At 40.2% G+C, this 24,682-nt stretch overlaps 1 protein-coding gene across 1 annotated transcript in view; it reads right to left on the bottom strand.

The window, feature by feature from the left end:
• Positions 1-24,682, bottom strand: part of LOC117497753 (rho guanine nucleotide exchange factor 18-like) — a 71,147-nt gene that overhangs the window by 32,795 nt on the left and 13,670 nt on the right. The window contains 11 exon segments of the mRNA XM_034149764.1: positions 1-26; positions 1,005-1,122; positions 1,204-1,329; positions 1,500-1,750; positions 2,833-2,973; positions 4,501-4,607; positions 5,651-5,813; positions 7,468-7,513; positions 9,833-9,900; positions 23,089-23,260; positions 24,095-24,203. The exon segment at positions 1-26 is cut by the window's left edge and continues 229 nt beyond it. Coding sequence (XP_034005655.1) covers positions 1-26; positions 1,005-1,122; positions 1,204-1,329; positions 1,500-1,750; positions 2,833-2,973; positions 4,501-4,607; positions 5,651-5,813; positions 7,468-7,513; positions 9,833-9,900; positions 23,089-23,260; positions 24,095-24,203 — 1,327 coding nt within the window.

The raw sequence follows: 24,682 nt of genomic DNA, 5'->3' as shown, positions 1-24,682 counted from the left end.
CAGCTCCTCGTGCTCCTCTGTTCCCGCTGAGACAGGGAGAGAAATGTACCTTTGTTATATACAGCAACATGAAATTATAATGAGTGTTCCTCGCTAAATAAATAGGTGCACTATTATTAATCGTGGTGCAGGGGTGACGTATTTGTGTAGGCCGTAAGTTAGCATCGCAGGGGCGCCCTCTACAGGCAGATTTTGAATGATTGCAGAAAATAAGCTCTAGTGCAGGGATCACCAACTACAAGGGCCACAATTATTCCTAGAGACACTTTCGGGGGCCAGTGATTTTTTTTTATAGCCCTGAATTTTGAAGTTGTTGACCGGGGGGTGCTGGTGGAGCACGCTCATGTACTGTCAAGTCGCCGGAGCCTCATAGCGGGGGCTACTGTGGAGCAGACTATTCACGCTAACGAAGGATCACTTCTTCTTCAGGGCAGGGAAGGCTACGCAGTACGCAGGCTACTGTCCCGCAGCTGCTGCCTCTCTGTTGGACTCCGGTACTGCACATTACTCACGGGACGTTGTTAACATTTTTTTTTAGTGGGGGGCGAACGCACTAACCACTCCGCCAGCGCCACAGCGCGTGCCGGATGAGAATGTCTGGCGTGCCAGTTGATGGTCACTGCTCTAGTGGAAACAAATGTTTATGATACTGAGATGTTTATTGACACGGTCACATGACTTCACGTCACCACCGCTAAGCTAAAAGCGGCTAATGTTGGCCGTGATGACGTTTAGTCGTGCCATTTAGACACTTGTTAGCAACCGCTGTTTTTGGGGTATTAACTGATGTATTTTAGGGTGTCGAATAAAACAACTAAATATCTTCAGCTTGTGTTAACCACAGACCTTATTTCAGGAATCTAACCAAAATAATTTAAACAAAAATGTCTAAGATAAAAGAGCCAGAAGTGTTAAAATGCTGACTCATAACTGAGATATAGGACTCATTCCTGCACCACTCTTTTGTGTTTTATAGATTAAAATAAGCATGTAAAAATCCACACCTTCAGTGTTGAGGATAATGCGCTCCACTAGTACCGGGTACTTCATGATGCGCTGCGTCACCAACAGGATGCACTCGGACACTCCTAACCTCCGCACAATGGACAGGTTGTTGACTTTCTGGAAATGAAATAACTTAATTAAGACATTTAGTGGATTTAATACTTAGCTACAGATTTACTGGGGATTTAAATCTCTTACCCGAATGATGTTTTGGAACTTTTTGTTGTTGTGCAGCTGTTCTTTGTAGTAGCTGACAGCCTCGGTGTGGTGACTGCAGAAATCTCCATAGCTTTCCTTCATCCTCCCCCCCACCTCACCTGAGAACTGGAGAATAAAGGAAACTTTACCAATTACCAAAATGTTATTTAAACACATAATTAACCTTTAACAAATGCTGTGCTTCCCACGATTCCAAAAAAATGGCACTTATTATGATAAAAGTCAGCTAAATGTCATGTATTGTGAGCTCTCCATGGGCATCATCTCCTCCCTACCTGTGTGATCAGAACGTCGGCCACCCTGTTGATGGAGTAGTTCCTCTCGTTGGGCGAAGTGAGGTTCTCTCGCCGCCGCTCTTTGAGGCGAGACAGGAAGTGTGTGTGAAGCTCGAGGAGGTTCTCCAGGCGGGGGAACAGACAGTCCAGCTTCCCAGAATCCATCTGCAGGTTCTCCTTCAGCTCCCGGACGTAAACACGCAGCATGATCTTCAGCGTCCGCACGTGGTGCATCTCCGTCTGCATCAGCTCTGCACCAGGACACAAAGTTGTTATATATTATACGTTTATCTTCTGCCGTGTGTGACGGCCCCTAGGCCTTAGACTCAAGTCCCTGGTTAGCCAGTCCCCCAATCAGGAGAGATTGCTGACACCTGATTTTGGTTGACTGCTCAGCTACAAATATGGGTGCCTGAGCAGTCAGTCTCGCTCTCTCCTCTTGGTTTGTTTGTCTTTGCTTTATATACTGATACATGTTCACACACCCACACACTACACACATTACTGATTAACTGACTTTATAATTAACTTAGTTTCTTTAAATAAATATACTTTAATTGGATATGAATGATGTGTGGTCTCCTTGTTTTGTCCGTCCTTGAGCCAGGGCGTGACACGTGTTAAGCACATACATGTATAATGCATTGCAATGATATGGATTGACTGAAAACAGTTCCTTTGCCATCTTAACTTTTCATAACCTATTTTCAATAACCTCTTACGTTAGGGGTGTCACAATATAACAGTCTTGACAATAACTGTTCTATTTAAATCAAATCATGTTAATAATACACATTAAAATATTGTCTTATAAATCCATGGCTTATTATACATTTAGTTTCTTTCTATTAACTCTCCCGCCCCGAACACACAAATGGTCATCAAACAAAGCTAAGAATGCATTTGTATAATTTATTTGTATTTTCTATAATTATTGCATTGATTTTGTTTTTCTTTAAATGTGAAAATCTGAAATTGTGACAGCTCTATTGTGCATAAACCTGGCTTAAGTCATTTCTCATAATTTAACTCCACCATATCAAAGTTTACAGGTCTCGTGCAGGGGCGGACTGGGACGGGAATCTCGACCGGCCCACTTCGGTACCACTAGTAAATTGTCAAATGGGGGGGGGGGGGGGGGTTTGCTTGTGACTTATCCGACCGGCCCACTTCGGTACCGCTAGTAAATTGTCAACGGGGGGGGGGGGGGTGCTAGTGACTTATACGACCGGCCCACATCGTCCGACCGGCCCACTTCGGTACCGGACCATCGGGATTCGCCACGAACGTCCCGATGGCCAGTCGGCCACTGTACAGGTGTGAACTCACTTACCGTATATCACATCCTGTCTCTTCACCATTTGTTTGGGGTGCTTCTTCACAAAAGGCTGGTCCACTGCCGAACTCCACGACTCTGCCTCCAGGTCCTGAGCATCTGACTCCAGATCAGCCCGCACTGCTGCATAGTGAGCATCTGAGGAGAGGAGCATCAAAAACACAGTTACAATACAGAAGAAAACCTTTCAATGAACTCCTACATGGCAGGAAATCATCGCAGTTCTGATGTAAAGATCTTGTTTCCTCGAAAAGACAAGTCCTTAGATGACTTTACCAGACTTTTCTACATTTTGAATCATTCATACATGATGAACAGTGATATCTAGAGAAGACTCTCTTAAGTCTCCAATTACTACTTGTGAAGGATCCAAGTTTAAGACGTTCAGTGCTGACGTAATGTCTCGTCTGTTTGTATTTGGGCACGCCTGAAAATGATACATGAAGATAGTGAAAGAAGCAATATACCGGCGTAAAGGAACAGAGAGAGGAAATAGGAATCTACATGCTGCTGTGGTGCAGCATATCTAATGTGAAGCGTGTGTCTGATAAAACAATAACGTTTAAACCAGGCGGCTGGGAGGAAGAAGATGGTGCAGCAGCAGCTCTCTGTGTTAGTCTGTCTCCCACACACTACAACTTAATGAGGGTGAGGTCATCCCTGACTCCACAAAACACACTCCTCCCACACTCCTCCCTGGATTCCCTGAAGACAAACTACTATTAATACTCAGGCAAACTAAATAAAAGGTACTCTTAGCACCATAACCACCTCCCTTATGGCTGACTAAAGGGAAATGTAATGATTTGTTTTTTACTTGAGGTATATTCAATTCATAGTAGTACATTAAATGTAGTTTAACTAAGAGGTTACAGATGAAGCTGCAGTGTAGATTGTGAGGGTTTTCATAGCTTAATTGCCACAGTTTTCAAAGTCAAATGGTGGCAAAGAAAGCATGATATCTGATGACTATGTGTATTCATCGTCTTTCAGTATAACCCAAAACCAGAGAACAGCACTACCTAAGTTTCAAGCCCAATTACCAAGCCATTTTACCATAGAAAGCATTATTTCACAGGTTATATTTGAAACAGTAAACTACAAAGTTGTCTTAGTTTGGCATTGGGTTATGATTCAAACTAATCAGTTGTTTTTATCTCAGACATTTTAGGTGAATTCATAATTGTTCATGCTGAGGGATTGTTTCCAGGAAATGTATAAACAAATCTCTGGTAAACACAACCTTTAATGCGGTGCTTTTTACATGATAATTATTTCTGAAGAAACAGATTTGTCAATTAAGCCAATTTGCCAGCAAAATAATACATGTGGGGGCGTGTGGTGCAGTGGGTTGTGCGTTGGTGTTCGGATCAGGGGGTCACAGGTTCAAACCCCACTGCAGTCAGCATGTCGTTGTGTCCCTGGGCAAGACACTTCACCCCAAATTGCTCCTGTGGGGATTGTCCACAGTATTGAGTATGTAAGTCTCTTTGGATAAAAGCGTCTAACAAGTGACATGTCATGTAATTGTATATAGGGCTTTTCTACGTACCTTAACATAGTTTCACACAGGCATAAAACAAACATCCATACAGAACAACAACCCTACACACAGCAAGAATGTCTTTAAGGGTTCAATCCCCCTCGTCGGTAAGTGAAACTCACCTTCGACGATGATGGACTCGGTGGTGGAGGGAGCGAGGGAAATGGCGTCTTCGTTGCAGCGTTTGGAGCGGAGAGCATCCGTCTCATCCATCTCCCCGGGGAGGGATCTGAGGGAGGACAACCACAGGTCTAAGGTGGCATACATGCTGAGACTAACTTAAACCTACACGCTAAAGAAATCCAACATGTGCATTCACAGGTGCACATGACATTAAACCTGGAGACATTCATGCAGCTACATTTGTCTTTATCTATGACTCTCTGTCTTCTGCTCTTGTTTACACCTTCCTCGGTCTCTTTCCCTCCAACATAATCGTCCCTTCTTGTGCACATTTCTAACGGATGCAGCAGAAATCGAGTCCACTTTATAGATAGCTTTATTGGAAAAAGACAGCTTGCCTTGATGTGCCAACTAAAAATACACATCTTTAGACAGCATAGAGAAAATAGTATCTCAGCATCAAAGCTTCTAAAAATATTGAGCATTAACATACAGCAGGTCCTGTAAACATCTGCACAAATAAAGAGTAAGGGCTAATTTTCACAGAGGGTTTTGAACTCTAGGTGACGAGGAGTCCTGTCAGTCGGGTGTTTAAAAAAAATTGATTATTATTTTGTATTTATTCACTTTGTTTGCCCATTCATGTACTTTACTCTAAAAACACAATTTCTTGAGTCAGTGTAAGTTTTTAAAAACTAAGATACATAATGTATGTAGTTTGTTTTTTTTGAGAATGAAAATCCGAGCGGAGAAACAAATAAATGAGAATAAAAACAAGAAAGAAAATCATTATTATTTGGGCTTTTAAATGAAACTACAGTTCGTACGTGAATGCAGGAGAAAGGAGGGAAAAAATGTGTACGAAAAAAAACATATCCCACAAATATATATATAGAAAATGATATTTAAAAGAAAATTAGGGGGATTTTATTAAAAAGTAAAGCCAATAATAATACTTTGATTTTAATATAGTTGATTGCAAAACGGTGATTTATCAAGGGGTCTCAAAAGACCTGTCCTAATAATGTTGTCTCAGTACTTCCCCTTCCTTTATTACATAGTAGAAAATACTCCACCTTGCTGCAATCTTTGTACAAAAGATACACATTTTCTGCGCCCTAAAAGAACCTCAGTGACGGAGGTACTCACCCTGAGCTGTTGTGGTGACGGAGGCTAGCGTTGGATGCTGCTGTGGAGCTGTGGGTGTGAGTGTGAGTGCTGTTTCCCCACGGACTGATGGTCATGCCTGGGGTGCCGAGAGAACCCGGGTGGCCATCCAGGCCCGTTAGCTCTCTGTCCCGGTGCTTCAGCGCTGGGGGGAGGAAACGAGACACAGGTGAGCGGAGGAAACAAGAGGAAACGGCGGAGGAAGGAGTGGAGAAAGTAGTCGAGGGGAGGGAGAAATGGGAAGATGACCAGCGGAGAGGAGGAGAGGACGAAGAGGACGCCGGGTTTTTGTTTGACTCCCGTCCGAGTCGAACCCAGTATTTTTTTTTCTGCAGAGATCGAGGCAGGGTCGGAGTAATCGGCAGGTCATCAGGTCGCGGTGCATCAACACTGGAACGCCGACGTGTCTCGACAGACCCCGCGATGAGGAGGAGAGTGATTTAGCAATCCTGGAGCTAACTGTGGTTTGGGCAGCGACTTTAGAAACCTCTGGCTCCATTGTGAAGGTTGCAAACTTTGCAGGAGTGGCAGGAGGAGCTTTGTGATAATCCAAAAACCGTGGCAAGGCTAAATAGTGTACGGCGCAATAGGAGTAGGTATTATTGCAAAAGCGATGTGCCCTCTTTGACGTGACCTGAGAAGAAGCCTGACTAAAGCCTGTTTTTTTTTATATATATGCAGACGTCTTCGTTCTTTCTCGCACTTTCTGGTTCTTTCCCTCCTCATTTTCTCTCCCCTCGTCTTCCTGACCCCCTGCACGAGCTGCTGATTAGCCAGAGGAGGGCTCAGGTGTGTCTGACAGGACTCCAGCTGTTAGGAGGGGAATAACAACTGCTACAGGAAATTAACTTAAACTGCTGCTGCTGCTGCAGCAGACGCTCGTGCCTCCTGCGGGATCGATCACATGCAACAGGACCGGCTCGATGTTATAACTAATGGAGCGTTGTGTGACATTACCTGGGATGGAACAATTTATGGTAATGAATGCAAGCAAAAAGCACATGAATGTATGTCAAAGTGTCTTCAATCCAACTAAAATGTTCTATTCTAAAAGTATCATTCTTTAAAAAAAGATTTGATTTGCTTCTTTTCGTCTCTCTGTGTGTTGATACAAACTGTGCTTTTAATCTCATACTTTTACTAGCATGTAAAGAAATAAGCATAATGCTGTAGTGCAATACAACATCTGCACAACTTCTTTAAAGATATGCAATATTTGTTTTGTATCTTATGGTCCGACGAAGCTGCATACAGGTGCATTGACATTTAATCAATCATTCTTCTCCTGTGTATAAATGATCAAATATTACTAAATCTTATGATTGCAGGAATTGTTCCCGAGGTAATGCTTCTGACCGTTGCTAACAAAGGCCAATTATCACCTTTACTTACAGTCTGTTGGAGACCGATCTCCCCCTCTCCTTTTCTTTTAATGCAGCTGCCTTTTATGAAATCAAATAACTAATCATAACTTACTCATGTCTTACTGTCTAAACGTTTTTGTAAAGCACTTTGAATTGCCTTGTTGTTTAAATGTACTGTAAAAAAAAAAAATCCTTGCCTTAATGCTCAGTTTGCATGGAGACACACATATACCACAAAGACCCAGACCCACATACACACACAGCCAGTAAAAGCAAGAAAGAAGACGATTCCCTGCTTAGTGTTAATAAGAGTTCATCTGCTTAATCCTCAGCAAACCTCCAGAGAGAGAGAGAGCACAGCAACTAAACTACCTTTCCTCTCTAATTAACGCCCTTGTCAGTGGGATCAGGTGCACATCTGTATGTTCTGCTTACCAGGATTAGGAGATCCTGACGAGCCAATCCTCGGGTGAGAATCTCTCTGTGTGGAGGAAATAAAGACAGGCAGTCATTTCTCAAGCTTTTGTATCCTGAGTGACAGAATACAAAATACCAAACCATTGCACTCTCTAATGGCGCATTTCCACTGCAGGGCCTCGCACGGCTTAGTACGGTATAGTTAGGCCTTGGTAGGCCAGGCTCACTTTATGCTGCGTTTCCATTACAGTTTAGTAGCTGGGGCAGTAACTATAGTAACGCAGTGTAGGCGGAGCCGTGACGTCATCTTCAATGCGAACACAAAACCAACATCAGCCGTTAGCTGTTAGCACTCAAAGCTCACAGCTCCTCATATCTGTTCAGAAACTAGACAAAAGTTAAACAAGTACACACCACAGACTGTCTGTGTCATGGCGAGTACAGTCGCTGGTTTATTTATGTCTGTATAGGCCGTTGTTGTGAGTGTGGACGGTCGGAGCATATACTGCGTTAGCTTAGCCGATCTCCATTCAGAAAACACGCATTTTAAAAAGGTTTTTCGCCTGCCGTCTGTCTGCAGACTTGTTAAAGCATTAATTCATGGTTTTTACTAACCGGTATCAGTATGTTATTACTTCGGCATCATTTTGAAACGTGTATTACAATTAAATCACGGTAACATATGTTCATTTTGTTGTAGTTGTAGCCCCCTTGCCAGCGATTCTCTCTGACCAATCAGCAGTCGAGAGAGTTTACGTCACTAGTTTAGCATACTCAGCCCGGTTGTTGGCCCGGTAAGAACCTCGATTTTGGAGGGCCAGAAAAAAGGTGAAAAAGTAGCCCTGAGTCGGAACTACCCCTAGTGGAAAAGCAAAAGAAAACGGGCCGGGTTTGGCACGGCACGCTTAAACCGTGCTACGTGCTGCAGTGGAAATACGCCATTAGTGTCTTTTCTACTCTACTGCTCATACGGCCTTAACAAGCAGAGCCCATCGCAGGCAGACCCATAAGAGTGGACAAAGGCGTGTAATCGCTGTCTTAAAGGCCTTGTGTACAGTCGCTACATGTGGAAACTTTTTTTGCCACATAAAGGGTTAATATGCATCACCCATGGATTGTATACGTAGAAAAAGCCGAACCAGATGAAGCATCGAAGGGTGGAGATAAGTTCAACTGAAAAGCTGAACAACAAATGATTAGGCGTAGCGAAAGTAACTTTGGAGACGTGAAAACACACTTTCTTAGGGGTAAGATTGTCCGAAAAATGTCAATCAAATGGTAGCTCCACCCTAATCCGTACAATGCTTTATTTTCTTTTTTACTCTAAATGGGATCATTATTGAGAGAGATGAACTCATGTTGTATTGAAGGAGACTTGAAGACTCATTAGGAAATTGCTAAGTCAGGTAATAAATTAAAGTGGACCTATCATGCTATATTTGAATAATATAGTGTAGGACCATACCTATATAAGGCATATTTATACTTTTTGTTTTTCAAAATACCAAACAGATCATGCATTTTAGCCATGCCTCATTTTGCTCAATTTGACATTTTTTAGATCTGTTTTAGCAAGGGCTGATTCTGTGAGAACAGCACCACCTACAGGCCTGGCATATGTACTACAGCGTCTCCAGCGCTTTCGAACGGCAATGGCCGTGGTTGTCTCCTCCTGATTGGTGGAGTTGGCCCAATAGCCGTAGCGCCACCTTCCTGACGTCAGGACAGTGTTCAAATCTGGATCAGTTTTTATCAGATCCGTTGCAGCCCCTTTTTTAGAGATTTGGGTATGGAGGAAAATAGAGAGGGTTGTGTTTTCTGACACTTGGTGAGTTCCCTGGAACACCGGGGACACATATTCATGTATAAAAGACGTACAAAAGTGCATTTTGCATGATAGGTCCCCTTTAAGTAAGTAGGGTCATTTTCTCATAGACTTCTATAGAATCAGACTTCTTTTTGCAACCAGTGATATCTCACCCTGCTCGATATGAGGGAATGCAGGTTTAAGACTGTATAGAAGTCTTTGAGAAAAATGATAAGAAAATAAAATAAGAGGTACTTTATTGATCCCAATTTGGGAAATGTTTGGTTGCAGCAGCATAAAAAAAACCAAAAGAAAACTAGACATTGCACATAAGTAGAAATGAAAGACTAGAAATAAACCATACTAGAATTTAAACATCTCAAACTAGAATTAAAGCAGCATTAGAACGTTGAAAATATACAGTAGGCCGTGAAGATAAACAAGGAAATGATCCTACTTCTGTACGATCATTTTTTGAAGACTTCGATACAATCTTTTTGTAACTATTGGATTCACACCCTGCTGTATGTACACTTAACTGCTGCCTGTTGTTCTGTGCTCCAGTGTAGTGTTTACCTTGTTCCTGCTGCTGGTGCACTCACCCAGCAGAGACTTGCAGCTCTTGTGAACGTTCACAGCACAATCTGAAACAAACAACAGGAGGAGGACAGGGACACAGAGTCAGTGTTGCATTATAAACAGAGTATACAGTACGCAGAGACAGCAGGGGGAGGCTTCTCCGATTGAATATGGACGCACAAAATGAAGCCGTAAACAAAGTGTGACGTTTCAAAAACCAATCCGACAGCTCCCTGAAGGCCGTGTTTAACCAAAGCAAATGTGCTGAAACAATGGCCTGGAGGCAAAGCTTTTTCCACTGCTGCTATCAACAAACACAAAGGCAAGTATTTATCTTCAGCCAAGTATGCTTATCAAGTCAAAGAATCACTACTGGCTGCTGAGACTGGTGCATCAGTGAGGCTCCGGTTTGTTTACTGAGATCTCCCTTTATCTCAGTAACAGGTTTCTCTTTCTGTCCATTGTTCTCCTGTGTTGAAAACAAAGCTACTGTTGTCAGGTTTAAAAAGGCATGACTGATTGCATCTCTGATTAACACACGATACAATTCAAAGATGTTTTGATGAACAGACTGCAGTCAATAAGTGCTTCTCTCCATGTTTTTCTCGATTGCTGGAAAGAGAAAACACTTTTTAAACATTGACTCAATTTCATCACGGGCCACATTAGCATTATGGTTGCACTCAAAGGGCCGGTTGTAACTTTAAGACTATATAAAAATACATATATAAATATTTAATATATATAAAATAATGTATTATATTACATTATTGCCTCTGCATTGGATTATTATCGGATAGGGTAATAACTTCATAATTAACTACGTCTGAAAGCAGAAGTCTAGGGCAAATAATTGCAAGTCTCTTCAGTGAGAATGTCACAAAATGATCTAAAAAGAAAAGCCAAATTCTGGAAAAAAAGTCAAAAGAAACAAAAAGTGACATTTTGGAGAGAAAAAGTGACATTTTGAAAAAGAAGTCAAATTCTGAGAAAAAGGCATATTTTCAAGAAAAAGTCAAATTCTGAGAAAAAATGTCAAATTTTAGATGCATTGTGGGACATGTAGTTTATGGGCAACGCTTCTGTAAATCGCCATGGAACCGTATAATAAACATATTATATTCTTTCAGAGCTGTTGTGGGCCACATAAAATGAAGTCACGGGCCGGATTTGGCCCACGGGCCTTGAGTTTGACACCCCTGCTTTAAAAGGTTTGACATAGGCCTTTCTTGCATGACTAAGCTGGCCATACAAATGAAGTAATCACGATGCAAAGTCTCATCTCAGGTAAAACCAGGCTGACAGGGGACAGGAAACAGGTGACCTTCAATGCAAAACACATACAGATGTGCATATATACATGTACACACTCAAATGAGAGCTGCTACTCCGTGTAGAGGTTGTAGAAACAGGGTTGGTTGGTTTGACCTAAAGCAGATATAAGTGAAAACACACTTCAGCGGACTGCACCAAGTGGTTTCAGGTTTCAAGGCTTTTATTGGTCATACATGCATAGCTACAGTGTAGTTATGACGATGAAAATCTTAGGTCACAGGCTCCTCCAACAGTGCAACACAATAAAACACAAAAATATAGTGCACGTAATAAGTAAATACAAAAGGAGAAATAGTAAAAAAAAAAGTGAAAAAGTGAAATAGTGCAAGTGATGGACCCAATAGTGGAAAATACAGAAAAGTCTGAATTCGAAACAGAAAAACAATGTTTGCGTGGGTGATATAGAGAAAACAATTAAATATAACCATCTGTTTGACTTTACACATCAGTAATGCTATGAAGGTTTATGGTTTGTCATTGGTGCTTACACAAAATATGTACACAATGTGATTTTTGATTGATTATCATCAGTAAAGTGGACACATATTGACACGGCATATAATAAAAGAGCGACTGAGAACAGTCTGGAGAGTTCAGACACGTCCATATATCTATTGCAATGCAGACTTTTAAACCAAGAATAAAGAGAACACTTAAAGGTCACCTATCATGCTATTTTTAGGCAATAGCATAGGTCTCAGATATATACAAATATATAAAAAACATGTCTATGAAGTGTTTTGCTCAAAATACCAAACAGATCACCCATTCTAGCCATGCCTCACATCCCTCTATTTCACTTCCTGTTTCAAAAGTGATGATTTGGGGTATAAAGCGTTAAAAAAAAGGAGGGGTCTGAGCTCATGCGGGACCCGGCAGCTACTGTCTAAACTAAATGCTGCGGTGATGAAACGTCATATCATGGATTATCAAGGATTATTTCTGAAACAGTATGGAGCTCAAAGGCTTTCTCTCTTGCCAGTTATACCACAAGGTGAGTTCCTTTTTATTTCCTGCTTCTTCACACACATGCTCTCCAGTACAGGTTAGCTCTGAGTGTTAGCGATGCTAATGTAAACACCGACCATATTACGTCCAAAACAGTCGGGCATTGTTTCTGATAGCAACTTTCTGATAGGGCCGTGGGTCCGCATTTCAGATATTACGTCATATCGGACGCAAATCTGGATCAGCTCCGTTGTAGCCCCGTTTTTAGAGATTTGGGTACGGAGGAAAAGAGAGGGTTTTATTTTCTGACGCTGCATGAGTTCCCTGACACACCGGGGACACATCTTTATGTATGAAAGACATCAAAAAGTGCATTTTGCATGATAGGTCCCCTTTAAGTCAAATTACGAAATATAGAATCCAAGACATAATCAAGTCTTGTTATCATGACATTCATGTATTATTGATATATTGACCATCTACTTTTACCAGGTATTTTCTGAATATTCTCTCCAAAAATGTAGAGATTTTAAATTTGAGATAAAAAAAGAAACATACTTAAGTTTTAACTTAAAGGTCGGGTAGGTAATTCACTTCAGAAACACTTTTTGTTATATTCCATGGAATGCTCTTAACGATCCTGCTCTGCTAAAGATGTCACTCCTTGTGTAAAATGCTTTTATTTACTTTAAACTAATTTTTATAATTATTTTATTACCTTATTTCAACTTGTAACAAAATCAACGTTCCCCTCCACTGCCTCTTTACATGTTACATGACGAGGCTGCATGGTGATCTGTCTGAATCTGACTGCATATTTTGTTGACAAAGGTAGCACTCTTTTGAACAACATGACCCACACTAGCAACTTCCACAAGCTGCTGTAAAGCCTACTGTAAACCCCTCTATTGCTTATTCCCCTTCTGTGTGCCGTACAATGGAGACAATGGCAGAAATCCCATCTTCCTGTCAAGTAACGGCATCGAGGGGTAGTCATTTTCATGTGCAGGTGAACAAGAAGGAATATAAAATAGATGCATAGGCAATGATTCCTTTACATTAGATCAGGGGTGTCCAAACTTTTTACACCGAAGGCCACATACAGAAAAATATACGAAGGGCTGGGCCACTCACTAGAGGTGAGGTATATTGCCTCATAAGTTCAGTTATAAGTTAGCAACATGTAGGTAAATTAGGCTTGATACATGAAAACAGCTTACATCACAGCTCTCTATAGGGTTTCATGTATCTTGTTGGCAGCTCATCCCTTAAAACAGAAGCCTCAGAGTGATTATAATAAGATGAAATATGAAGGGTATATTTCAAGCTTGTAATGTAAATAAGTTATTGGGCTTTTTTTTTTATCAAATAAGATTAGTTAGAAAATGTTTTCAACATGAATTGACTGAATTTATTTGAAAATTGGGCTTATTAATACATGAATACTACTGTGTAATATATGTGTACATAAATATTTAAGAAGTACAATATAAGACAAGCACATGTTTCATTTGTGGGCTATTTCATCATACTTTTTTAATTTGCTGAGGGCCGATTCAAAATGGTACACAGGCCGCATTTGGCCCCCAGGCCGTAGTTTGGACACACCCCTGCATTAGACGGTTAGTGTAATCTGTCTTGCCCTTTTACCTTTTAGATAAAGCCCTTCCTTTATTATTTCCCTTCATTTGTGATCTTTAACCTACCTACCCCCCTGAGTCTCCCTCCCTCTGGTAATAAATGAACAATTGCTGGCTGAGCTGAAGGAAAAGAAAACAGAAACTGGCTTCTGAATAATCTTTACCAGCAGTGCAGTGTGTCCCACTTTGAATTGGGTCTAGCAGCAATGAACGGCTACTTTTTACGAGTGCAAACCCATTGAATCCCGATGTAGACACAGGATAGCGCATATTGACCCCCATAAAACACAAAATAGACAGTGCACAAACACTTTTCAGAAGTTTTTGCAGCACATTTCCATCCGTTTTTTTTTACCTTGAGATGAGATGGAAGACACAGGCACAGAAGTCAGGAAGTCAACAGACTCATCATCACCAGTCAAAAGGTCAGATTCAGAGATTAGTTTCCACCTTGCTCCCACGAATAGGCGATATTCCAATCTCTCTGCCAGGCAGGCTCTTCAAGGCCAAGCTCAACAAGCCTTCAATGTCTAATAAAGTCTATCAAGCCAGTAGCACATCTTCAACAAAGCCCTAACACACTGACTGGGAAACAATCTGGGTAAAATGTTGCTAAAAACAGGAAACCATCAGAGACAAAAGATAATTGGAATTAAAAAATAAAACCCTCATCATTGCAACATTCCTTTAAGTCAGCACTGAAGAACACCAAAGTATAGCCATTTGTGATCAGGAATGTGTAGTAGAAGTGATTATACTATAAGAATTTCTGCTTAATGAGAAGTAGAAAAAGATAACCTAGGATAAGCAAGAACACTCTGTTTTCTGTTTACTGATACCAACGAGCTTATCAGGAGTGACTAAGACCACCTCAACGTTTGGCAATAGCACAATACCAATGAATTCAGTGGCACAGGAATGAGTGCTAAACCCAGAAATTAGTACGAATTTGAGCACTTCCAGGTTCCCTGTTCCAATGGTTTCTGAATGTTTTTGGTCAGATGCCTGAAATAAGGTCTGTTGTTTATACTAGTTTGCTAGATTTCCAGGTCTTAGACATAAAATGTGTCAGTAAATACGGGTCGTTAAAAGTGGTAGCTAGCAAGTGTCTAAGTAGGCGCGTTCACACCGGAGTGCTTTTCCCCGTACTTTTCCCGTTTAGTTCCGTTAGTACCCCTTATGTTTCGTTCACACCAAAAAGAGTACTTAGTGCCGGGAACTTTTACCCCCATTTGTAGTGCCTGCTAGAGAGGTGGTACCAAAAAAGTACTAATTTCTATTGGCTGGGCGAATTGCAAACCACGCCCCGTAAAACTCTGAAAAGTTTTGTGAAGCCCAACAGTAGCCACCTTTAACTTAGCGGTGGTGACTTGAAGACATGTGACCGTGCTGTAGTTCCTCTATAGCCCAACATTAGCCACCTTTAGCTTAGCAGTTGTGACGTGAAGTCATGTGACCGTGCTGTAGTTCCTCTATAGCCCAACATTAGCCACCTTTAACTTAGCGGTGGTGACGTGAAGTCATGTGACCGTGCTGTAGTTCCTTTATAGCCCAACATTAGCCACCTTTAGCTTAGCGGTGGTGACGTGAAGTCATGTGACCGTGCTGTAGTTCCTCTATAGCCCAACATTAGCCACCTTTAACTTAGCGGTGGTGAGGTAAAGTCATGTGACCGTGCTGTAGTTCCTCTATAGCCCAACATTAGCCACCTTTAGCTTAGCGGTGGTGACCTGAAGACATGTGACCGTGCTGTAGTTCCTTTATAGTAGCTTTCAACTTGCTAAACAAAACATTCAACAATAAACGTGCATTTGTCACATCTTATTTTCTGCAATATTCCAAAATCTGATGTAAAAATCCCATTGGCTTTTAATCATGGGAGCCCTTGCGATGCTAATATATGGGATGGCATACACAAATACGTCATCCCTGCACCACTCTACACACTGATGTTGCACCAGAAATAGCAACAGATCAACACAGCTGAGACATTTTGCTATCATTTTCTGTCATAGTGGTTTATTTCATCAGGTGGACGATGGTTGACCAGCGATGCCACTCTTGAGCAACGTGATAAGTTCCACTCACTCACTCATGACAGCAGCACTGTCTGTGGTTTGCAGCTGATCCTCGGGATTCTCAGCCCTTCATACAAAACCACAACCACACCCAACAGCTGCTGACTGGTACCTAACCCATCTCACACGAAAAACACTTGTGGTAACAGAACAGGTCACTACTGTAAAGCAAAAAATTAGCTAATATATCAATAGAAAGGTGCGCTGTGCTACAACTCTACCTCTGATAGAGAGAATGTGTTGCTTTTTGTTATCTTATGGGAAAAAGAGGACTGGTTTCAGCAGAACTCCTGATAGCGAAGGGTGGGTTCGTCCAAGGAAACATTAACTCATACACCAGGACACTTCAAAACAGTTTTTAGCTTATTGCCTTCAAACACTGCCAGGTTCTGAATGTGTGTGTAATAACGCAGCGTACAAGACTGGTGTGGATATTTAGGTATTGAAAGTTGTAGAGATGTTTGTCAATTTTATGTTGCAAAAACAGTAAAACCCTACTTTGCCAGTGTTCAAGGACACTAAGGATCTATCTGAAGCATGACAAGCTAACTTTGAATGCTAAAAAAACATTTCCTTAACAAGAAATCGACGGTTCTTCTTCTGTTAAACTTTCAGATTTAGTTTTTATATTTTATTTTCCGGCATATTACAATAACTGCTCCACAGCTTGTGAACCAGCCTATGCATTAACATAAATGAATGTAATATGAAATCCCTATAATGTAGTTTGTTATCTATACTTGATTTGTAGCATGCTAAAACATACAGAACAACAGAGAGCTGTGCTATAAAGTTTAGTCAAAGCAACAGCATTGACTAGTGTAAATTAAAGGCTTCAAATCATGTAGGCTAGTATCTATTAGTATCTGATTTGAGGTAGTTGTAATCTGTTCAGATGTTCAAGTATTACTCAGTTAAAGTGTTTGATGTGTGTACAGTATCCATGCTCTTCTTGTTAGCTAAACATATTCGTCTTTCAGTCAGATGATTGGAGAAGTGAAAGAGACTTTTTGGAGTACATGTGGGTTAGGCTAATATTTCCTGTGGTTTCCTTACACTATTTTCGGTAAAGAATAACCCACGTAAAACCATTTGCTTCAACCACCATATGTAGATAAAAACCTTGTTAACACTAATGAGGAAAATAGATCACAACGGCTGTTTTAAAGTGCATTACTTTTAACACCTGCTTCCTTAATATGCAATACTTTTAATTACCCAACACAAAAGGGACAGAAGCATCAACACAGGGGCGAACCCTGAAGCATCCAGCCAACACATGACATCATCTAGTCAAACAGGAGGAACTGGGAGCTGTTTACTCGGTGAAGTAAAAAAACATCTCCTACGGGCACATTTCTTACCAAATATAGTAAGATAACAACTACATTAAACACCAGTAGCATACAGATAATACGTACTGCGCAAATAAGTGACTAGTGTAATATCCAAATTGCAGTAAGCGCTATATTTGGCAGAGGTAAAAATATGTGAAAAATAATAGAGATAATTAAACTGACTATTTTAACATTGTTGCTACTTTTACTGAGTTAAAATATCCGAGTATAGGGTTACACAATTTTTGGATAAGAATAACTAATTGCGATTATTTTGAATGATATTTCAACTGGGATTTGATTCACAATATTGGAGGGACTGATCATATTAATTTTTTTTATTTAGCATTATCATTGAAAAATACCAAAAATGTTTATGGTGTGATTTTTTTTAGCAGACAAATTTCATTACTTAAGTCTGTAGAATATGATTTGTAGGATGTGAAATCACTGCAGCTCCACAATACAAAAATTGTATTTCAACAGATTATCAGCATTTAACAAATATTGAGCTTGCTGAGGTTTGAAAATAATTGTACAAGTCTATATTGCGATGTCAATACAATATCAAATAGTTGTGCAGCCCAATAAGAGTACTTCTTCCACCTCTGGCAAAGGTTTAAAGTGTGAACATCATAGATCCAGTCGGACTTTCAATGTAGTAAAAGGCAGACACCCAGAGAGCCAGGCGTGCTGGAGGCAGAGCAGTGATGCATGCAGAAGTGGTGTGCTAACAGGGAGAGATGGGTGAGACCAGAGTCACTGGAGTGGGCTGTTATGCACCGGCAGACCTGCCAAGCACAATTAGCACCATGTGACCCAGTCACAGAGAAAGCTTAGTCAGAACCTTTATATATACAGTCTATGGTCAGAACATAGAGGTAGAAGAGGAAGAAAAGCAAGCGTTTGACACTCAAGAACAACAACATTTAACACATCTAGGATTATGGAGTTTCATAACGCAGAGCCAAGTTAGCTGCCCAACTATAACGGGGTGGGAGCACCAGAATAAAAACAACAGACGGTTACACACAACTTAAACATATCAAGAAACAACTTTAAATGTGATAACATTCTACAAACCTTTCAATCTCTTTTTAAATTCAAGGTACCATCCTTTCACTAGCTGGCTTTGCGTAAAATAACAAGTTATCTCGGAAGCTAGCAATCACCTGTTGAGCTCAGGCCCCCAGGAAGTGCGCTGGTCGTTGAAGCCGATTTTTATGAATGGCCATAGTGGCCAAACAGTGGTACTACAGCCTCCGTGACGTCATAAATATTTTTTCCCATTGACTTAAATTGGGAAAGAGACGTCTGTAACTCAGCGTATACGTTTTTTTTCAGCTAAATAAACTACCTAGCACGAACACTTGCATAGTCCTTATTTGATTCAGTAGGTTATAAAAGTTGTTAAATGCGCTAAAAGGTGATTACAGAGTTGTTTCATCTCTTCATTCATTTTACTGAGCACAGAGCGGTATATCGGAGGCGGGGCTTAGAGGAAAACTCCAGTGCGCATGCTCTATGGGCCCACATACGGGTACTTTCTGGATCTACAGTCGCTTCATTTTGGGCTTTACTGAGCAACTCTCATAGGAATGAACGCTGTATCCAGCTCTTTACAGATCCATGGTTGAGCTCCATGCAAAGTCTGCAACCAGCATCAAAGACAAACTCCTCAAAGAACCGCATTAAGTGTAACTGGAGGGACGTTGTGGAAAATGAAGACACGAAAACACACCTCTTAATTCTGCTCTGTTGTTGTTTTACTTTAAGCTAATTAAAGCTAACTGCTTAGCTTGTTTTTTTCAAATAGAAGCGGTTGTAGGCGCTAGCAACAAGTGGCTAACAGTTAGCTAGCTTAAGAGTAACTGGGATTTAATATGAGCCATTTTGTGATAAATTCCCTATCAAGGAAACTGTAGAAGTAGTTCCCCTTGGTAACACACGGACTCAACTTTGACACACACACATAATTCAGAATAAAAAGCAAGGAGCTGTTGTTGGCTATATAATTAGCATTTAGCATCATAGCTAACGGCAAGGATGCCCTGGAAAAGTCCCATTGAGAAACAACGGGAGTGATCCACCTGATCCCGCTACACAGGCTGCCTCTTACCGGGTTTATCCGATCAGCTGCATCCGAAAACCACACGTATCCTGCCCGTGGGATAGACACATCACTTTGGCCATTGAGATCAACAGCAACAAGTATCCCACATTCTCGGTTTTGTCCAGTTTTTGTTGTCCTCCTCTCACTGGGAACAATCTCTGGCATACAAACGGCGCATTCCACAGGCTGCTTCTCCTCTGTGGCTGAATCCCCACAGGGCTGCTTACAATTAAAGGGACACTGCGTTGTTTTCTCACGCCTCTGTAGTGTGTACTGTGACTGTGCACAACAAGTGTCAAAATGTAGGATTTTGTAACTTAATTTTTGCAATTATTCAACTGTGTAACTGAATGATTTGCAATTAATCAAATGGGCCATTCTCATATCACTTTGGTGTTATTAGAGTGTACATTTTGAGCAATATTCATTATATGATGTGTATTTTCGTAAATTGTGTAATCTTTCAATTTTTTTGTATCTATAATATTTTTGTTATGCATGCTTCTTAGTCAACATTAAGCTGTCTTTGGATCTTTTCTGCTGTAACAAATGTAAATGTCCCCTCTGTGGGACGAATAAAGGTATTCTGATTAGTAATACCATTATTATTGATACACGTTTGTCAATAATGTAACATACATTATTTTACATCAGCTTTCTGTCCCCAGAGTCAGAACTAAACATGGTAAAGCAGCGTTCAGTTATTATGCTCCAAATATCTGGAACAAACTCCCAGAAACCTGCAGGTCCGCTACAACTCTTACTACTTTTAAATCCAGGCTGAAGACTTTTCTTTTTGCCGCTGCTTTTAATTGAACTATTCACATCTTAAACTGCACTGTAACTTTTATCCATGTATTTTTTCTTTTAATGTTTATTTTATTATCTTTTATTTTTAATGACTGATTTTAAATGCCATTTTCTTAATGTCTTCCATTTTTGTAAAGCACTTTGAATTGCCTTGTGTTGAAAGGTGCTATATAAATAAACTTGCCTTGCCTTGCCTTACATATTTTATTATCGTATCTATTTATATCTACATTTTATTTTATATTTTATTGTTACCATTTAACTGTCAAATTGGGCTTACATTTTTATTCAGAACGGCATTAAAAAAAGTAATTAAACGTTTTATTTTCGTCTTGTGGTTAGCTGTAGGAACCAAAGATGCGACAAAGATGTCAACAAGTATATTAAGGGGTAGAATAAAGTTATAAATATGAATTCCTTACAAAATATGTGATTGGTTCCTGTATGATTCTTGAATATGTTGTGATTAAATACAGTGCTGATGGTGTGTGTACCAATACACTATTGTAACATGCATATTTTTACATAAATATGGCACTTAACCATCAGCAACTGTGCCATTCGGCGTTCATATTTAATTAACACTGTATATATTGTAATACAAATGTTATATAATATAAAACAAAGAGTATTAATACTACATTTTTACTTTTAACTTCTTATGTCTATATAAACATTTAGATTATTTTTTATTTAATTGTATCCTTAATTTGAGTATTTATTTAATATTTTATTCTTTATAATATAATATAAAAATCATAAATATTCTTATTTTGTCTTATTTAACTTTATTCTAAAATGGAGCAACCTTTGCAAAATCCATCCGTCATTTCCCTAAGGGATAAATAAAGTATACTGACGCTCAATAACTCAACAGCCGTTCTTGATGAATGGGGAATGACCTCATAGGTAAAGTAAGAGAGACAGATGTGATATTGGTTTCTGCTTAATGTCTAAAGGAGCAGCGCAGCAGTCTGAATCACACTGGCTGTGTGGTACCCTCTGTTTTGAAGTATGCCAGAACAACTTTGTTTAATAAGCACCGTATTAAAAACAATCGTACATTATACCCCTCCTGCCAGACAGCAGGATTTATAAATGTCCTATGGCCTTTGTCTCCCACAGAATTGAAGGATAAGGGTATTAGGTAGCAGCCATGAAAAATAAGGAAGTGGAATCACAAAGCGACTTACTGCTCCTCTCCTTGCACTTCTGGAAACCGTCAAGTTTGAAGAAATGGAAATGGCACTAATGTTGAGAACAGTTCTGTTTTTTTTGTTGATGAAACTTCATTTGGTGTTATGAAATTCACCAGCAAGAGACCACATGGCTTACGAGAAACAGTCTCTGATTTACAATAAAGACGGGTGGCATAAGTCTGACTGTGTTATGAGGAAATTGGATAGTTAAAGGTGGGGTATGTCATTTATTTCAGAAACACTTGTTGTTATATTCCATGGAATGCTCTTAACATCCCGATAGCAATGAATATATTAAATGCTTTGACAATAAATACATGAAAAAAATTCATCTGTGGAAGCCGTAGTACTGTAAAAAGCACGACCAATCATCTGAGCCGGCCCGGCTAAAATAACTGGATGGCCTACCTGCCTGTCAGCCTTCCATCTCGTGCACAAACTTATCTCGTGCCCTCATTGGTCAAGTGCGCGTTCGTGTGTGTTGGAGGAGGGGCTCTGTAAGGGAGTCTGAAGGAAGTGGCAGATTTTTTCCGGTTGTGTATTTTCAAATTCTAGCGCACTCGAGCTGGTTTCTCCAAAATGACATACCCCACCTTTAATCAATTTAAACAATTATTTTAATAAAAAGGTTAACCTCCTGCTATTTCCAGCTATCTCAGTCTTTATATGGATCAGAGTTCAACCACTGTGCTTGGTCTTTACTCTGGTATTGCAGCCTTATCAGCTGACATGCAGGAGTGGCATAGGAAAAAAAGGAGCCGCTGGGTAATAAAATGTCGAATGGACACACAAAGCAGTGGCTGGTCCTGATAAAACAAGCCAACACACACAGAATCACAGAAAACATGAAGAATATTTCAGGCCAGAGCAACAAATGTCGTGCATGCTGTACATTCACATAAACAGCTGTCAGGCAGTGGTGCTAATAAATCAGATAACACATCCAAACAAGTGGGCGGTGCAAAAGTAAGAGCTGCAGTGTGAAAGAAACATGCACAAAAGAGGAACTGAAACTGAACAACGTCTTCTTTAAAGCAGTAACATGCTAAAAGAAAAGCCTGGATCAATGAGATAAATGGCATTTACTGTGATAATCACTTCCACAGAGGGAAATCTTGCTATCTTGTGTATTTTAAATGCTATAAAAGAGCAGTGTGCAAATCCTTAAAAGTCAGGCTTAGATTTCTATTAATTAATATACAAATAAAAGCCTTACTTTGTAATAAAATGTAGTAAATCAGTTGTTCAAAAGCCTTTGAAATGCCCGAACGTGTGAGGCAGGATTTTAAGAATCATTGCTAATTACGTGATTGGAAATAAATGTAGCTGTAGCAACCCCGTGTAATCTCCCACGTAACAAAAGACGTCAAGAAGTGTATTAAATGAGAGAATAAATTGTAATAGTAATACCTAAAGAGACTATTTAAGTATTTCCTGTATAATTCTTAAATATTTTATGATTTAATATGGTTTCTTGTTGTGTAATTATGAGGGGTATTTCTTTGCCTGTGCGCTTGAATGCTTCATCAGGTGTACCAAATGACAAAAAAGTAGAAAATAATCACCCTTAAAAAGAATATTTACATATAATTCTTGAATATTTTGTGATTTAATGAAGTTCTAGTTGTGTGATAGTGTGTGATTTGGGAGGTGTTTGTGCTTGAGTGCTCCAACCTGTGTGTGGGCGAGCATGCGTGCATTAGCGTGTGTATACATAGTGGAAAGTGTCTGTGTGTGAGCGCAGCACATGTGCCATCCTCTCTGCGTGTGCTGCAGGTTGTGGTGTTACTCACTCATGCACTGCAGGCCATGCTTCCTCTGCAGGGTCTTGCTGCACAGAGAGCAGGTGGCACAGCTGGAGAAAGACCCCGGCACCAGATGATGGCCGTGACACCTCCTGCTGCCATACACTGTGTCTTTCTCCTTCTCCTTCTCCTTCTGATGTTCCTTCTCTCGGTTCTTACCCTGCAGAGGAACAAGAGGAGAGGGTTTTACATGCAAATGTGTGTGTTCTCTTTCACTGTCTTATGGCTGGGGATGTATGAGATTGCATAAGCGTGTCAGAGGCAGGATATAGAACGGGGTTTGTGTAAGTAGATTAGAGACTTGTGTGTGTTGCAGGCACACCAGTGGACTGTTTACACTGCAGGATTTGGTCTTTTCATGCACATCAATTTTATCTTTTAAAACGGCATAATGCAATTTAAATGCATCACAAAAATAGCACTTCAAAAGTAATTGTAATCAAATGAGCGTCATATACATTTTTCTGTATTATTATGTATTGTCATTTTTTTAAATAATAACAAATTATCATTGTTATGATTGTTATTTTATTATACTTCTTTACAATTTGAAATACAAGTATTCACATGTTATGCCTACACTACACAAGATTTTAAGATACATTTTTGAACATCTGATTGTTTTTAAAAATTGGATAAAGATGTCACAACGTATCTGAAATTGTATAGTAGTCAACATTTACTCACTACAAAACTAAAATGCTGGACCACGTTAATGCACCTGTAGTAATATTTTAATGTTTTATACAATAAAATATATTATATATTTAACACAAAAACATTTTAATTGTATTCATAATGAGTACTTTTGCTAATCCAAGTAGTCTTTTTCTTAATTTGGACCTTACCTTGTACCAGATTTGATATAAAAAATGCATTTTTTAGCACATATTTCCTACCTTGTAAAAGTCTTTATAATGCTAATTAGGTGACATATTGCATTGCATGCCAGGCAGCGTGGTTTATTGCAGTATGTGTTCAAAGTGCATCATACCTTATCTTTATTGAAGGAGCCAGTCACTCTGTTCCTCAGAGAGCTGAGAGTCCTCTTCACCTTCGTGCCTTTCTCCACCTTCTCTGTACGATCCTCCTCTTCGTCATTCCTTAACAATGGAGCAGAGAAGGAAACATAAATAACAATTATCTTGTATTTTTTTTTTTTATTGATTTCTTTTTTTTTAAAGGTCCCCTGTCATGGCCATTTCTACTGATCATAATTCCATTGTTGAGGTCTACTAGAATAAATGTATATTGTGCAATTTTCCAAACTCACATTGGTTTCTCATACAGCATCTCTGTATAGTATGTGTATTCACTCTCTGTCCTAAACGGCTTGTTGGAGCTCCTCCCCCCCCCCTCCCTGTGAGCCCAGAGGCGGAACTCAGCCTGGGCACACACACACACCCGCAGCCTGGCTGGGAGTTTGTGTGTGTGCCCAGGCTGAGTTCCGCGGTGTCTCACTGTCTCGCCGACCCCACACCAGTGAGCCAGCTCACAGTGTCCCGCTCCTCGCAGCAGCGAGCCTCGCAACGTCCCGCCGAGTGTGTGTGTGAGGAAGTCCGCGGATTGGTCCAAACGTAAC

This window comes from Trematomus bernacchii, unplaced genomic scaffold, assembly GCF_902827165.1.
Source record: "Trematomus bernacchii unplaced genomic scaffold, fTreBer1.1, whole genome shotgun sequence".
Taxonomy (NCBI): Eukaryota; Metazoa; Chordata; class Actinopteri; order Perciformes; family Nototheniidae; genus Trematomus; species Trematomus bernacchii.
The sequence above is the reverse complement of the archived record's forward strand: the minus strand, read 5'-3'. Positions and strand labels throughout refer to the sequence as shown.